Source organism: Emys orbicularis, chromosome 25, assembly GCF_028017835.1.
Source record: "Emys orbicularis isolate rEmyOrb1 chromosome 25, rEmyOrb1.hap1, whole genome shotgun sequence".
In the NCBI taxonomy this organism is placed as follows: Eukaryota; Metazoa; Chordata; order Testudines; family Emydidae; genus Emys; species Emys orbicularis.
In genome coordinates, this window is record NC_088707.1 from 12601439 (window position 1) to 12617850 (window position 16412).

The following is a 16412-nucleotide window of genomic DNA, read 5'->3' on the forward strand; positions in this document are numbered from 1 at the left end:
CTCTGATGCTGCCGACTGAGCTCACCCCCATGGCCCCTCGCCCTGCGTCCCAAAGAGTGACATGGAAAACCCCAGCGGTTCGAATGGGGCAGCCCCTGACCTGAGCTGCCCGAAGGGGGCGACCTTCCTAACTAAACCCCACCCCAAATATTAATGAGAAGAGAAGTGGCGGCACTAAGATGCCATTTGCGTCACCCCATTGATGGCTCTGCTGGTGGGTTCTGCACCTCCCCTCACCTCCCAATCTGTCCTGGCTATTCAGCCTGCAGGCACTTCGGGCAGGGCCGTTTGCTACGCTGAGTGTGTGCAGCACCCAGCACCATGGGGCCCCGATCCTGGCTGCTCCTTAGGCACCACCGTAATAAACATCAATTAATGGAGATATCCCATCTCCTAGAACTGGAAGGGACCTTGAAAGGTCATCGAGTCCAGCCCCCTGCCTTCACTAGCAGGACCAAGTACTGATTTTGCCCCAGATCCCTAAGTGGCCCCCTCAAGGATTGAACTCACAACCCTGGGTTTAGCAGGCCAATGCTCAAACCACTGAGCTATCCCTCCCCCCATCAACAATCACAGACACAATAACAGAGGCTGAAGAGCACGGGCCCCACTGGAGCTTGGAGGCCCATTGCTTACCCTCAGAGTGACCGTCCCGGTCCAGCCGGAGGTGTCCAGCTCGAAGGAGGCTCTGCCAGACTCATCCGTCAGGAAAGTTTGGTTCTTATTCTTATCCCCATAGCTAACAAAGAGCTGCAGCTTCTCATTCTTCAGCACAGAGCCATCTGCTGTCTCCAGGAGCATCTGAGACAGGAGAGAAATGGGGAGATGCACCACTCAAGGGAGCAGACTCCTGGGAGAGTGTTGCCCACTAGGGGCTAAAGAGCTGGCTGGGAGCAGAAAGGGACAATGCAATCCAGCTCTGAGATGCACTGGGAAAGCCCAGGGCTGGGAAGGGATGTTGGGGGTGAGGACTGAGGGGCATTAGCAGATCTGGGAAGAAGTTGGGGCAGGACGGGAATAGCTGGGGATTCTGGGGTGAGCACTGAGGGGTAACAGGTTGTCCGACCCCTTGACTGAGCCCTCCCTTGGGATGTGGGACTCTACAATCCAGCCACCCCCAGGCCCTGAAACCAGGACCTGAGATCTCCCAGCCTCGTTGCTTTGCTTACACACATTCCCTCTGAGTCCCATCTGGGCTTTGGCCACGCTGGGCTTTAAGATTAACCCCTTAGGGACAATGTGATAGGCAAGCAAGGAACTCGGGCTTAACAAAGGAATTTCTAAACCACAGTCACTTAGACGGCTCAAAAGTTACAGATCTTTGCCAGAGAACAAATGTCCTGATGAGCACCCTTCTCTAGTCTGATCTCACCCTGCCTCTGACTCTGGGGTTTGTCAACAGTTCAGGCTGGGCAGAATCCCTCCCACCTTGTCTGTCTCCAGCCAGTTCTTCTGGCATGTGGTGATGGTCGGCACGGCCGCACAGAGCAGCGCCCCTTCTTAAGTAGAGCCTCTCTAGACCCTTCTGCCATGTGCTCAGCTGGAAAACTCCTTCCCCCTCCCCCAGACGTGTTCACCCCACCTGCGGGCCCTTGTGTAGAAATAACATTGTTCTGTGGGGGTGGGCCAGTAGTTGAGAGACAATCAAAACTGATGGTGCTAGATTGCCATCTTGAGATCTACTCCATGACAGTCCTTCAACAAAGTATCACGCACCTTTTCTAGGCTGGGCACCTGTCGAGAATGCAATATGATAATCTGCCTTGGGTAAATTTAGGCGTGTGCACGGCACATCATACAATGGGAAGGTACTTGCCTGTTAGTAACTAGAGTTCTTTGAGATGTGGTGTCTATATGTGCTCCACTTCTGGTGTGCATATGCCCCATGCACCAGAGATCTGAATGCATTAGCCACCAGTGTCCATTGGTTGTGCCTGCACCCTGCATGCCTCCCTTGGGAGCTGGGATCTAAGATATAACTAGTAAGATGTGTCAAGTATCAGAGGGGTAGCCGTGTTAGTCTGAATCTGTAAAAAGCAACAGAGGGTCCTGTGGCACCTTTCAGACAGAGACCAACACCTACAAGATCTTCACCAAGCATTCTCAAAACTACGATACCCACACAAGGAAATAAAGAAACAAATCAACAGAGCCAGACGTGTACCCAGAAGCCTCCTGCTACAAGACAGGCCCCAAAAAGAAACCAACAGAACTCCACTGGCCATCACCTACAGTCCTCAGCTTAAACCTCTCCAACGCATCATCAGTGATCTACAACCCATCCTGGACAATGATCCCTCACTTTCACAGACCTTGGGAGGCAGGCCAGTCCTCGCCCACAGACAACCCGCCAACCTTAAGCATATTCTCACCAGCAACCACGCACCGCACCATAACAACTCTAACTCAGGAACCAACCCATGCAACAAACCTCGATGCCAACTCTGCCCACATATCTACACCAGCAACACCATCACAGGACCTAACCAGATTAGCTACAACATCACCGGCTCATTCACCTACACGTCCACCAATGTTATATATGCCATCATGTGCCAGCAATGCCCCTCTGCTATGTACATTGGCCAAACTGGACAGTCACTATGCAAGAGGATAAATGGACACAAGTCAGATATCAGGAATGGCAATATACAAAAACCTGTAGGAGAACACTTCAACCTCCCTGGCCACACAATAGCAGATGTTAAGGTAGCCATCTTACAGCAAAAAAACTTCAGGACCAGACTCCAAAGAGAAACTGCTGAGCTCCAGTTCATTTGCAAATTTGACACCATCAGATCAGGATTAAACAAAGACTGTGAATGGCTATCCAACTACAGAAGCAGTTTCTCCTCCCTTGGTGTTCACACCTCTACTGCTAGCAGAGCACCTCACCCTCCCTGATTGAAATAACCTCGTTATCTCCATACTGATTTATACCTGCCTCTGGAGATTTCCATTACTTGCATCTGAAGAAGTGAGGTTCTTACCCACGAAAGCTTATGCTCCCAATACTTCTGTTAGTCTTAAAGGTGCCACAGGACCCTCTGTTGCTTAGTAAGATGTGGTGCACTGGTCCTTTGGGAGCAGCAGGTCTGGTAATTCTGTGAGTGCCCATTGGAGAAGGGGCCGGACACTACAGGGAACGCTCCGAGGACCGGGGGCTATTACTCCCAGATCCTTTCCAGCAGCACTATCACCTGGCCAGGTGTTCCTCATTTTGGTAGTTGTTCATTTGATTTCTCCTTCCTAAGGATACATCCACACTGCCTGCCGGATCGGCGGGTAGCGATGTATCTATCAGGGATTGATTTATCATGTCTCAAATAGACACGATAAATTGATCACCGAACGCGCTCCCTGTTGACTCCGGAACTCCACCAGGGCGAGAGGCGGAAGCGGAGTCGATGGGGAAGCCGCGGCCGTCGATCCCGCGCAGTGAGGACGTGAGGTAAGTCGATCTAAGATACGTCGACTTCAGCTACGCTATTCTCGTAGCTGAAGTTGCGTACCTTAGACCGATCCCCGCCCCTAGTGTAGACCAGGCCTAAGTGTAGTTCCTCACACGGCGCTTTAATTAATTTCATCTTGTTGATTTCAGACCAATTCTAATCCTGTCCTCCAAAGTGCTAGTAACCCCTCTCTGCCTGGTGTCATCCACACATTTTAGAAGCACACTCTCCATTCCATTATCCAAATTTTTAATGACAATACTGAGTAGTACCGGACCCAGGACTGACCCCTGTAGGACCACACTAGGAATAGAATAAGACACACTAGACACGTCTTCCCAGAGTGCAGCAAACTACTGACAACAACCCCTTGAGTATGGGGTTTTCAAACAGTAGTGCACCAACCTTACAGTAATTTCATTTAGACCAGTGATTTTCAACCAGGGGGCCACGGCCTCCTGGGGGGCCACGAGCAGGTTTCAGGGGGTCCACCATGCGGGGCCAGTGTTAGATATGCTGGGGCCCAGGGCAGAGGGCTGAAGCCCCACCACATGGGGCAATTGCCCTGCTTCCTACCCCTTCACGCTGGCCCTGACTTTTATATGCAGAAAACCAGTTGCTGTGGTAGAGGTGTGATGTGGAGTTTTTACACGATGTGGGGGTGGGTGGGGCTCAGAAAGGAAAAGGTTGAGACCCCGACGTAGACCACATTTCCCTAGTTTGCTTATGAGGATGTCAAAAGCCTTACTACAAACAGGATATACTGAGTCTACTGCTTCCCCCCTAGGCCAGTAACCCTGACTGCTAGACATGGCTTTTCTTACTGGGGCCTTTAAAATCTCCCCTATTGCTCCTCAAGGACCCAACAAAGGGGCATCTGGGAGTTCAGAAACGGTCCAATCACCTGGTACTGTGCCTGTTGGTGCGGGATGTGAAACGAGATCCAGCACTGTCAGCAGCAGCACGGAAGGACCCGTGCAATGGATGCTGAGTGCAGGAAATGGGACGTCCGTGCCACAGGTGCGGGAAGCAGAGGAATTGAGGAGAGCGGCACCTGGTGCAACGAAGGCGAGAGCTCCAGGGGTGATGCGTCGGTGCGGCAAACAGTGGTGCCAAAAGCAATGACTGTGCCGCAAGCAGTGGTGCTGAGAGGCCACCACCAAGTGAAATCCTCTCTGGGCACCAAGGGATGAGCTAGCACCAGAACCAAGGACTCAGGACTCCTTCTCTCTGGGCGCCAGAGGGACCAGGGATTGGCCTCGAGCTGCCCTTCTCAAGTGACACAGAAAGAGGTGACGTAGCAGGCACCTGAGGAGGAGATCTACTTCCGTGCTCCTTGGCAGGATGGCGTCCATCACACTTGAGGTCGCTAACCGGGGCAGGCACAGCCTTAGAGGCGGAAGAGATGGCTGCCAGGGTACTTTTTACCCAAGGGTGATCGTTCCTAGGAGGACCCTGCATCTCTTCAGGGACTGAGCCTGGCCTCCTAGACTTCTCCAGGAGAAATCCCTTCAGTCTAGTCTCCCTGGATTTCACAGCCCGTTTGGGGAGGGCTCTGAGGTCCCTGCACTGCTCTCTAATGCATGTCTGCGAACCCAGACCGTACAGACACTTAGAGTGTCTGTCGTTCCGGGCATGGCAGACCCACATGAGGGACATAATTTAAATCCTGGGGACTAAACCCCCCTGTACCTGGAGAATACAGGAACTGCTCACCTCAGAGCCCCACCCCGCCCGTAACAGGATTCATAGACTCCAAGGCCTGAAGGGACCATTGTGATCATCCAGTCTGACCTCCTGCATAGCACGGGCCAGAGACCTGCCCCAAAATAACGCCCAGAGCCGACCTGTTAGAAGAACATCCTATCATCATTTACACATTGTCAGGGATGGAGAATCCACCACGAACCTCGGTAAAGTGTTGGTTAATTATCCTCATTATAAAAAATTTACAATTTATTTCCAGTTTCAATTTGTCTAGCTTCAACTTCTAGCCGTTGGATCGTGTTCGGCCTTTCTCTGCTAGACTAGATATTTGTTCCCCGATATTTACAAACTGTAATCAAGTCACCCTTTAACCTTCTCTTTCTTAAACTAAATAGATCGAGCTCTTTGAGTCTATCACTATAAGGCATCTTGTCTAATCCTTTCACCATTCTTGGGGCTCTTCTCTGAACCCTCTTCAATTTATCAATATCCTTGTTGAATTGTGGGCACCGGAACTGGACACGGGGTTCCAGCATCAGTTGCACCCCTGCCAAATACAGAGTATCCGACTCGAGAATCCCCTGTTTATACATCCCAGAATCGCATTAGCGCTTTTGGCCACAGCGTCACACTGGGAGCTCATGTTCAGCTGATTATCCACCACGACCCCCAAGTGTTTTCCAGAGTCCCTGCTTCCCAGGCTAGACTCCCCCACCCCGTACGTATGGCCGACATTCTTTGCTCCGAGGAGAGGGAGTCTACGACTGAAATCCTCCCTACAACAGGACAGTTTAGCTAAACTAACTAAACCACTATCTCCAGTACCAATTATTAACTATGAAAATGACTATTTACAAAACGTAAAGAGAAAAACTTCAGCGGAGCAGGAGACCGGACACTGCTGCTGGCTCTGTCTCTCAGCCAGAGGCTGTGAGAAGGAACTGAGGGTTGGCTGGTTGCTCAACCCCCATTGTGCCCTCGGTAAGAGGGGGCTTGAGGACTTGGAGCGCAGCTAATGCATCCGATCTCCAGTGCATGGGGCACATGAGCACCAGAAGTGCAGCACATCTGGCAAGAAGTCAACATCAATGGAGGTTACAGTGTGGTACAGACATATCCCACTCTGTCACACTGGTAATCCTGTTACCTTGCCAGTGTAGGGGATTCCAGCCTTGTAGATATCGTCAGCGTCCTCAAAGGTCACTATAGGGATTTTAGACACGATCTTGCAGCTCTTGGTCCCGCTGAGCTCCACCCCTAGCAAGAGAGGCAGGGACGATAGGAGGAAGGTGCCGGGAGTGACACCAGAGTTCAGGCTACGTCCCAGATTTCTCTCCATAACAATCCGTGCAGCCATTTCTACCCCCTCTCACTATGGACTGGAGGGTGTGATTCGGGGGAGAATTTGGGAGGTTCGGCTGGGGTCAGAGAAGGATTTTCCTGGGGTCTGGAAACTAGAAAATTTAGATCCACCTTCCCCTGGGGCTTAATCCCAAACCAGCCACTTGACATTTGCCAGCAGGGTCTCCTGGTTCTGTGGCCCTTTCCGCAGCAGAGAGCTCGTTACTGAACGGTCCCAGAGCTGACCCAGCACACAGGCCTCTCGGCACAGGGCCTGCCCCCAGAAAGGGCTGTTTTCAGAAGTGCCCAGTGACCCGTTGCCATTCTGGACCCGCTCTCCTCCAGCCACTTCACCATCGCTGATGTCAGCACCCGAGGGTAACGTTGTAGCCACCCCACAAGTACAGTTTTCAGCCAAACGGGTGTCGGCTGCTCTGGAAATCAGGATTCTTCTGGGTTAAATGTGGAGTTATCTGGGTTCGTTGCTAAGCGATTAGCACTTGCAGTTTTGAACGCTAAGCGCTAACGTCACTGAGGCCGTGACTCAGGGCCCAGCGACACAGGCTGGGCCTTCACTCCGCTCTGCCAGCTCAGTCCACAGCCAGAGGCCACTCGCGGGAGGGTGTTTAGTCTTTGCGTGAACGTGCCCAGGTCTGAGCTCCTCATGAGGAATCGATCCCAGTGATGGGCTGAACCAGAACCTCAGATCCAACCCCCCAACGCTACCTCTGGGCCTGTCTCTAAAGCAGCTGGGCTACGAATGACATGACCATACGTGCAAGTGAGACCCCTCTGCCCCTGGGGGTTCAGTGCTGGGGGCTGCCAGGCTGGGGGTGTGCATGTGTGCTTGATTTCAGACCCACCTGTCCCCTCCTCCACGAGAGACGCCTTGGCCTGGAGGCTCATCCCGTAGCCAGAGTCGGTCGGCACTACGCGAGCCATCTCCACCTTTCTGGAAAAGCAGCCATTGCTCTTAGTCTGGAGGGAGAGAATCACAGCCCGTTAGCAGCAGCTCTGCACCAGGCCCCGCAGATGTCAGCTCAGCAGGTCTCTAATCGGGTTTGGCCTGGTTAGTGCTGGGCCGGGAGACACTCAAAGAAAACCTGGGGGCTGAAGTCAGCAGCAGGGGGCGCTCTCACCTTGGATTCAGCCCTGACACTGGTATCCCACCGTGGCGCTAGGGGGCGCTGTGCAGCTGGAGCTGCTGTGGTGGGGATGAGACGTAAAACAGGCCCTGGCCACCCGTTCCCATCACAGATCCCCTGGTGCTTGTCCCCCATCGTTGTGGTAACGCTGGCTAATTCCAATCGCCCCCCTAGCCCCCCAGGGACTGAGAGCATTCGGGGAGATCTGTATCGTTCCATTGCCCCCGCCTAATCAGAGCTGCTGATGAGGAAGGGCGGCCCCGTAACCTGGGGCACTAGCCTAGGTCTGGAGAGACCTGGGGGCAAGTCCCTGCTCTGCCAGAGGCTGCCGGCAAGTCCCTCTGAGTACGGCTCCAGCAGAAACACCCTGCGGCCGCGAGACTCAGAGCCCAGCCCTGCTGACCCCGCTTGTGCTGCGGGGCTAAAACCAGCAGGTCGACAGTCGGGTCCAGGCGCTAGACCCGGGGAGGGGGGAGGGTCTCGGAGCCCAGGCTCCAGCCGAGCGTCTACACTGTTCCTTTAGCCCCGCGGCGCAAGCCCCAGGCAGCAGAGCTGGGCTCGGAGACGCTGCAGCAGGGCTTTTGCTGCGCAGACGGACCCTAAGCATCTCCGTGCCTCAGTTCCCCATCTGTACAACGGGGACAGGAGCCTGCCCCGCCTCCCGGGGGCTAGGAGGATCAGTGAGGCACTGAGATATTGTGGGGAAGGGGGGGGGGGGCGTATAAGTCCCTAAGCCCAGCTACACAGCTGCCAGTCCCCACCCCCAGCCTGCCAGATGGGGACCCGGATGGATCCAGGGCCTGATTTGCCTGCACTTACACCAGCTTTACACTAATGTCACCAACCTCATCATGGCAGATCACAGCGCCCCCTCTGGCCAGTGTAAGAAAAACATGGAGAGGAGCCTCCTCCAGCAGCATGTCATGTACCTCCCCCCCCCCCCCGCCCCCCCCCCCCGTCACACTCACCTGGCCAGTAAGCTCCTTGCACAGAGACATGGTTGCTGACTCCTGATAATAACCATACGGGGACCAGAGATATGTTGGTTGTTTCTCCCAACACAGGCTGGCCTGGACCCTCCCCAGGACAGGCTTCCCGGAGGTGTATCTGTTTATCAGAGGAGAGGGAGAGGGTAAGTGGGAGGGAAGGAGGCCAACGCCCCTGCCCATGGGGGGCGGGTTCCTGCTGGGGTGGGGCTGGTCATGTGACTGGGAGTGAGAGCCCCAGGGACCCCTGCCTGACCATGAGCATGGGGCAGAGGGGGGCGCAGGCAGGGAAGGGGCAGGTCAGATCCTGGCCTGGGGGGCGGGGGAGGGGAGTCAGGTCCAGGGCGGTACCAGCCCCCCCTTTATCATCCCAGCAGGGCTGCTTTCACACTCACCGGCCGCACACCCGCAGCAGGAGCGTCTCATCCAGCACCGTCATCATGGGGGGCAGCTCCAGGGTCACTTTGAACTTGGGCAGCACTGGGGAGGCAGAGAGGGACGGGGTGAAACCGACCCGCAGCCCCGTCTCGGGCGTTTAATTGCGATCCTCAGCCTTGGAGCTTCTCCCCGGGTCTTGCAGCCCCCCACCAACCTGCCGGCCGGGCTGGGAAGGGGAAGGGCCCGGAAATGGAGCAGGGTTGGGAAGAGGCTGCAGGCTGCAGCAGTAGGGTTGCCAGGTGTCTGGTTTTCGACTGGAATGCCCGGTCGAAAAGGGAACCTGGCGGCTCCGGTTCACACCACAGACCAGGCTGTTAAAAGTCCGGTCGGCGGGGCAGCGGGGCTAAGGCAGGCTCCCTGCGTGCTGTGGCTCCACACCACTCCCGGAAGGTGCACAGGTGGGGCTGGGGGGCACAGGGCAGATGTGGGTGGGTGCTGGGCTGGGCAGAGGTGGGGCTAGTGGGCACAGGGCCGATGTGGGTGAGTGCTGAGGTGGGGCTGGGGGGATAGAGTTAGATGCTGGCGGGTTGGTGAGAAGCTGGAAACTCCGTCTCATCTGGCAGCCAGCGAGCTCCAGCAGCAGGAGCCGGGATCTGCTCCTGCGATAACTTTAGTGACACAGTAACTGCCCCCATCACCTCCCACAGACACAGGGCGGAGGCGGGTGGGAGGGCTGCAGAAATCCAGAGTCAGACCAAAAACATGAAACAGCCATGGTTTTGACTCATGATGTTGGACGCACAGACATCGCGCCCCAAGGAGACTCAGGAAACCCCCTCCTGCCCGACGTGCCGGAGCCGCGGCCTCAGTTGCTGACCTGGGCCCCGCTGCGCACCGTATTCCTCCACGCTGAACGAGTGCCTCGTCCCCTGCGCCTCGATGGCGTACGTCCCCAGGGCTGGCTCTGCAGAGAGCGGGAGGGACAGATCCATGATGCCCTGCTGCGGAGTCACATCTCGCCACTGGGCGATGCGGTTCCCGCTGGGATCCTGGCACACGGACACGGCCTGCTCAGCTGCTGCCCCAACACACAGCTCGTCCCCAGCAGCCCCCGAGTGCCTCGTGCTGCCGACGGGGGCTGGATCGACGGCCGGGGGCTCAAATCCTCCTCCTTAGCCTGGAGCAGGCACCGCCGGGCAGCCGCTGGGTAAGGGGCCCCTGCCAGCGCCCCTCAGCCCTGACCAGAGGGCACCACCCCTGGGGGGAACAGGCTGCCGAGGGACACCCCATCTCCAGACTGGACAAAGCCCAGGGAACTCGCCATAGGGACTGTTCCCATCTCAGTGCTAGGCCTCTGTGGGTATGTTCCCTGTTCCCCTCCCCCCACGCAGCCTCCCCAAACCTCCACACCTCCCCTCTGCCCCTGCAGCTCCCAGAGACCCTCCCTCCTCCCCTTCCCTTCCCCTATTCAGGCTCCCAAGGGAGCTCCCCTCTGAGTTCCCCACTGGCCGTATCAAGTCACTGCCTGACCCAGAGTTCGGGGGCTGGGAACTTTCAGGGTGAGCGACTCAGGCAGGGATCCCAGCCAGGCCCAAACCCACCTGCCTCCCGGACAGACAGCCCCAGACGCTGCAAACTCGGGGTGGGGAGGACGTACCCAGATGGCACAAATGTCCCCTCGCTGCCCCCATGTGGCCCTGCCCAGAAATGCCCTGTGCTCTGGGACCCTTTGCACCCGCACAGCAGGGCAGAGGGGTCTAGGGCTGGATTGCTGGACACTGTGGTCACAGCCCAGACTCCTCTGGGATCCCTACGACTGAACACCCCCGGGGGCCCTCGGATGAGCCAGACAGGAGGAGGAGGAGGCTGGAGAGGCACAGACTGACCTGCACGGTCACCAGGGGCAGCTGCAAAGCAAACAGACAGGAGATGGCTGGTTAGAGGGACGGGAAACACCCCCCACTGCCCACGGGTCTGCCTGTGACCTCCCCAGGGCCGGGGTGTCTCTGGGGCCTTGGGGGATCATGCGGACAGCAGCGGGGGTGACTGAGAGAGCAGGGACAGGAAGGGGAGCCCATGAGGCTGGAGCCCTCACACCTCCCATGCCCCCCCCCCATGTTGGCGGATATGGGGCAGTGGGTGGCTGGTCTGTGCGTGGAGGAGCAGGGCGAGATGCTGGGGTCTCTGCCAAGGGGCAGTCTAAGGGCCGGGGGTCTGCATTGCAGCCAGTGCCTGGGCGAGGTGGCTGGGAGGGGAGCTGTCAATCTGTATTTCCACACTGGGCCCGATTCTGCCACCTCACTCAGAGCACACAGCACGGTTAGGCTGAAAGCTGCTAATGACTGTCATCCCAGGGGGGGGGGGGAGGGGGCTGGCATCCACAGCCAATCACAGACTGCACTAAAGCCAGTGGGTGCCCAGTGCCCTCATTCCAGCTCCATACAATGTGCAATCAACCCTCTCTGCGCAGTAAAGAGACTGCAACCAACAGAGGCCACTGCCCAAGGCACTAGGTCTGTAGACCAGGGGGCTGCTCCACACGGCTGTTTTCAGCAGGCCAGCACAAGCCCTGCTACTGCAAGTCTGTTAACCTGCCCTGGGAGACTCGCCCCCTGCAGTGAAGACCCGGGGGGCGGCTGAGGCATTCCCAGAATACCGGAGATCCCGGGATTTCCAGGACTGGTGTGGGTAGGGTGACCAGACAGCAAATGTGAAAAATCGGGACAGGGAGTGGGGGGTAATAGGAGCCTATATAAGAAAAAGACCCCAAAATCGGAACTGTCCCTATAAAATCGGGACATCTGGTCACCCTAGGTGTGGGCCTGTCCCCTCTGGTGTGACCTCGCACACTCGGTGTGTGTGAGTTCACGCCAGCAGGGGTGGAGCAGTGCGCTCTTCCAAATGGCGCCCCCCACCCAATACCAGACACAAGCATGTACTGGACGGGGGCAAACCACCCATGAAGAGGACTGTCCGATTTCAAACCGGATGAATGGCCTGCCTGGTGTAGACAAACCTAACATGTCCAGTGCACCAGGGCCCTGTTACCTGCCCCCCTGCCCCCACCCCCAGCTCTCACCTTCCGGGTACTGGGAATGAAGTCTTTGTCCAAACTGATGATTCGAAACTTCACTGGAAAGGAGCAGAGGCAGAGGCAGAGGCGGGAATCAGCCCCGGCTTGGTTTGTCTGAGTGAATTCCCAGCTGGGGAAGGTCCCAGCCGGATGTCCTGGGCACTGACGGCCTCTGTGAATCCGCAGAATGGGCCCAGCCCGGGCAGCGCAGCGCCAGCTTCCCCCCGCTGCCCTCTGCCAATGAGCCACGGCCCTGCCCTGCGTGGCTGCAGGCTGCCCGGGGAGGCCGATTGGTGCCCCCTGCAGTGTCTGTGCCATCACCAAGGACGGGCTGAGACCCCCACTTGGTTCCATACAGGCCCCCAAACAGGCCTCAGGCTTTGGGCCTCTTCTCCCCTGGGGCCGGGTGCAGACAGGGGCCTAGAAGTGAGAGTCCTGAATCCCTCGCTAGGCCCCCAGCCCATCCCCAGAGCCCAGGAGTCCGTCCCAAGTGCCTGGGGCCCCAGGAAACTCCCTCCAGTAGCTCCTGCCCTCTCACCTGTCTGTCCCGGCTTGTAGACGGCCTTGTCCGTCTGCACAAAGGTCCCGGGCTGCAGCGCCTGCAGCAGCACTTTCTTCCGCTCAGAGAACTGCAGGGCATCTCCCCGGATCGAGACGTGCAGCTCTGCCACTTCCTGCTGCCCCCCGGACGGGGCTGGAACCTGCACACGGGAACCCCCAGCAAGGCCACAGCGGCCGGTAACCGGCCGATTGTGGTGCAGACCCGCTATCGCATGGGGGGGCAGTGGTGTTTGTGAGTCCCTGTTCCAGCCCCCCCCAAAACACAGGAACCCCCCTCCCCAGCCTGGGGGCCCTGAATGGGAGGGAGCATGAACCTGGGGCGCTCGATGGAGTTGGAAGCCAGGGTGCTCTCTGTACCACCACCCCATCCCCGCTCCCCCCTGCCTGTCGCTGCTGAGGGATGGGCTCGAGTTCTGTGGCTACAGCTGCCCATTGAGTGACCAGCTCCGTGCCCATGGCCAGTCCCCTGAGCCCTGCTGTGCCCGGGGCCTGAGGCTGGGCTGGGGCTGCAGACCCGGGGCTGACGGGCTCCGTGCCCATGGCCAGTGCCTGGGGCCGTGCTGATGGTTGCAGTCGGGGGCTCACCTGGAAGCGCACGTTCTCGTGCAGACGGGGCTCCTGGACCTCTCTCTCCAGCAGGGTGATAGCGCTGAGCCCATCCCCCCTCTCCAGCCGGACGCTCACCCGGACGGTCTCGTTGAGGTCGCTGAGATGAACTGACACCGTCCCCGTGTGCGGGTGGTAGAACACGGCTGGGCTCACCACCACATAGTGCCTGAGGAGGGGAAAGCACCGTGGGCAGTGGAGGAGGGGGATGGGAGGGGACAGCCCAGAGCCTCCCCCAGGACCGGGGGTGACTCCCGATTTCTGAGTGTCCCTCCTGCTGGGACAGAGCTGGGTCGACGGCGCTGGAGGCTGATTTTTTTCTCTAACCACAGGGCAGGGGCAGGGCAAGGCTCCCCCGCTACATCCCCCACCCCAGCCGGCCTCCCGCGGAGCTGGAGGGGCCCCGGGGGCGCAGAGAGGGGCTCAGTCCCCCTCCATCCCCAGCCTCTCGGCTGCTCGGTCTGTCCAGAAGGGGGCAGCTACTGGTGCTGAGAGTGAGCAGAGACCCCTGTGCACAACGGGGGAAGTGTTATACCAATTAAAACTAGCAGGATCTTATTAAAGGGGACAAGATAAAGATGCCACATTTATTATGATAACAATTTGATTTATGACCAATAACTAATATCTTAATCCTTATACACACACATTATACCTAATACCTACACACACACACACACACACATCCATTAGATGTTCTGCAGCTGCTGCATAGTTACCAGTCCTGCTTGAGTCTGTGGCTTGAGTTTGCAGCTTGGGTTCGTAGCTTGTGGCGGTAACTGGCCAGGAAACCCGGGCACAAGGATGAGCTGGGTCTCTGTTGGGAATGCACCGATGCCCTTCCATGTTGGCAGCAGAATGTTACCCTCCTCCAAAGTTTTCCATCTCACCCATCCTTTTTGTAGGCTTTAGTTTGAATCCAGAGTCTATAGGTCTTGCTGTGTCACGCTGCCTCTGGGTGTGGTGATTGATCACCCGTCAATTGCAGACATGACTTTCAGCCTGGGACCGGGCTTTAATCTTCCTTCTATTGTACCGTTTCTTTTTAGGGTGGACTCTTCTTACTTTGTTAGGGCTCTTGTCTGCATCTTCAGCCGTTGGTGTTTGAACTCTATTTAATCAGGACAGGCTGGGGCTGGAGGTTGATTCCATCATCCATACATACCTCATTCACACATCTAAACTAAACTAATAAGATTACAGCAGGGTTTGCAAAAATGAAGGTTGCAGCAAGCCCTTACAAAATGGAGTAAGCGTTTTAAAATGGGGTTTGAATTACAATATGGCAAACAGTGAACAGAAGTTACAATATAGACAAGTATAATGGATGGCAAACAGTGAACAGAAGTTACACTGTAGGCAAGTGTAATAAATGGTGAACAGAAATTACAGTACTGAAACAGTGCAAGTCTCAGGCTTTGTCTTCACTACCCGCCGATCCGGCGGGTAGCAATCGGTTTTTCGGGGATCGACTTACCGCGTCTAGTGAAGACGCGGTAAAATCGATCCCTGATCGCTCTGCCGTCGACTCCGGAAATCCACCTCGGCAGGAGGCGGCAGCGGAGGCGGCGGCAGCGCGGCAGCGGTCGACTTTCCCGCGTCCTCACCGCTAGGTAAGCCGACCTAAAATACGCAACTTCAGCTACGGTATTCACGTAGCTGAAGTTGCGTATCTTAGGTCGGACCCCCGCTGCAGTGTAGACCTAGCCTCAGTGATTTAAGCAGGAATTGGATTGATAGTGAAACTTACAAAGGCAGCTGACTGAACAGCTATGGCTCTTAACAAGCATCTTAACTGTTAATTAGCCAGTTATTGGGGTAACCGGTTTTATGAATAAATATTGTTTCATTTATAAAACTTTACTTATGAAATTTCATTAATAAAGTAAACAATTAAAAACAATTTCATTCATGAGTCCTACAGGAGGCTGGTTAGTCTGGGGCTGTACTGAGCACCTGAGCCCTTTGCGGCCAGTAACTGGCTTAGATACAGCCCCACCCCCACCCCCAGCCCAGTCTGCACCCCGGGGCCTCCGCCCGCTCTCGCAGGAACCCTTTGGCGTTTGCACCTTCGGGGCACTCCCAGGTTCTGGCTGAGACGTTCCTTTAACGCACTGGGTTCATCAGTAATTACTGTTCTATTTCACTGGTGCCTAGAGGCCCAGCCCAGCCTGGTCACCCTGTGCTGGGACTGGACAGACCAATAGGCAGAGACAGGTCATGGCCCGAGGAGGTGAGAGGCTGATGGGAGCAGGCAGCCACAGAGGATCATCACCCCATGGTACAGGGGAGCTGAGGCTCAGAGGGTCGGTGTCTGGCCGGGGGCGCACAGGGTGTCTGTAGCAGAACCGGGCACTGAACCCAGCTCTCTTGCACCCCAAACCACTGCCTTAACCAGAGCCACCCTCCCCCGCCGCTGGGAGGGGCAGGACCAGGGGGGCCCAGGAGGGACCCAGCGTCAGGGACTGAGCTCCCAGGGGAGAACGGACCTGTCCCCTCAGTTTCGGATCGAGCAGCCCCCTCATCAGTGCCCTCGGCTGCTTCCAACCCCCTCTCCCCCGCAGCATCCACCACGCGGACAGACAGACAGACACGGACAGGGCTTACGGCTCTGCAGACGTCCCAGCTGTGAGGTGCAGGAGGAGCAGCAGGCAGGTCGGGGTTACCGGGGCCCCCATTCCTGGGGTGCAGGCAGACGGGCAGGCACAAGGGGACACACACACACACACACGTCACCCCCCTCTGGGTCCTTCTTCCTCCCTCTCTCCCCCGCTCTGTGCTGGAGACCAGCCTGCTCTGCCCTGATACAGACTCCGGAGCTGGAGCTTCGCTTTGATCTGGGGTAAACAAGGGACGTGTCAGGTCTCTGGCTGGGGCTGGGGACGCACCCAGGACAATATTTACCCTCCACCCCCAGCTGCTGGATTCGAGGCTCTGACAGGTTGTTGCAGCTTGAGTCAGAGGATGCTGCCTGGCAAAGGCTCAGGGGAGCCAGGAGGCCCCTCGCATTGGTTACACGGCAGGGGGTGGGACCCCTCTGGGGGTCGGTGGTGGTGCAGTAGCCGGGATGCTGGGGAAGCCCTGGCAGGAGCAGGGGGGAGGAGCTTGCTGAGAAATGAGTTTGTAACCCCTCTGCCAGGTGGGGCCGGCAGGAACCAGGGCC

The 16412-nt window shown here is 57.0% G+C and overlaps 1 protein-coding gene across 1 annotated transcript in view; it reads right to left on the bottom strand.

The window, feature by feature from the left end:
* LOC135894709 (alpha-2-macroglobulin-like protein 1) overlaps nucleotides 1–15927 on the bottom strand; it is a 47740-nt gene extending 31813 nt beyond the window's left edge. The window contains exons 1-11 of the mRNA XM_065422847.1: nucleotides 15857–15927; nucleotides 13229–13418; nucleotides 12621–12783; nucleotides 12089–12141; nucleotides 10896–10916; nucleotides 9905–10058; nucleotides 9027–9111; nucleotides 8614–8752; nucleotides 7364–7478; nucleotides 6307–6416; nucleotides 637–801 (exon numbers count right to left, since the gene is read on the bottom strand). Coding sequence (XP_065278919.1) covers nucleotides 637–801; nucleotides 6307–6416; nucleotides 7364–7478; nucleotides 8614–8752; nucleotides 9027–9111; nucleotides 9905–10058; nucleotides 10896–10916; nucleotides 12089–12141; nucleotides 12621–12783; nucleotides 13229–13418; nucleotides 15857–15927 — 1266 coding nt within the window. The remainder of the gene's footprint in view (nucleotides 1–636; nucleotides 802–6306; nucleotides 6417–7363; nucleotides 7479–8613; nucleotides 8753–9026; nucleotides 9112–9904; nucleotides 10059–10895; nucleotides 10917–12088; nucleotides 12142–12620; nucleotides 12784–13228; nucleotides 13419–15856) is intronic.
* Nucleotides 15928–16412: the final 485 nt, after the last annotated feature.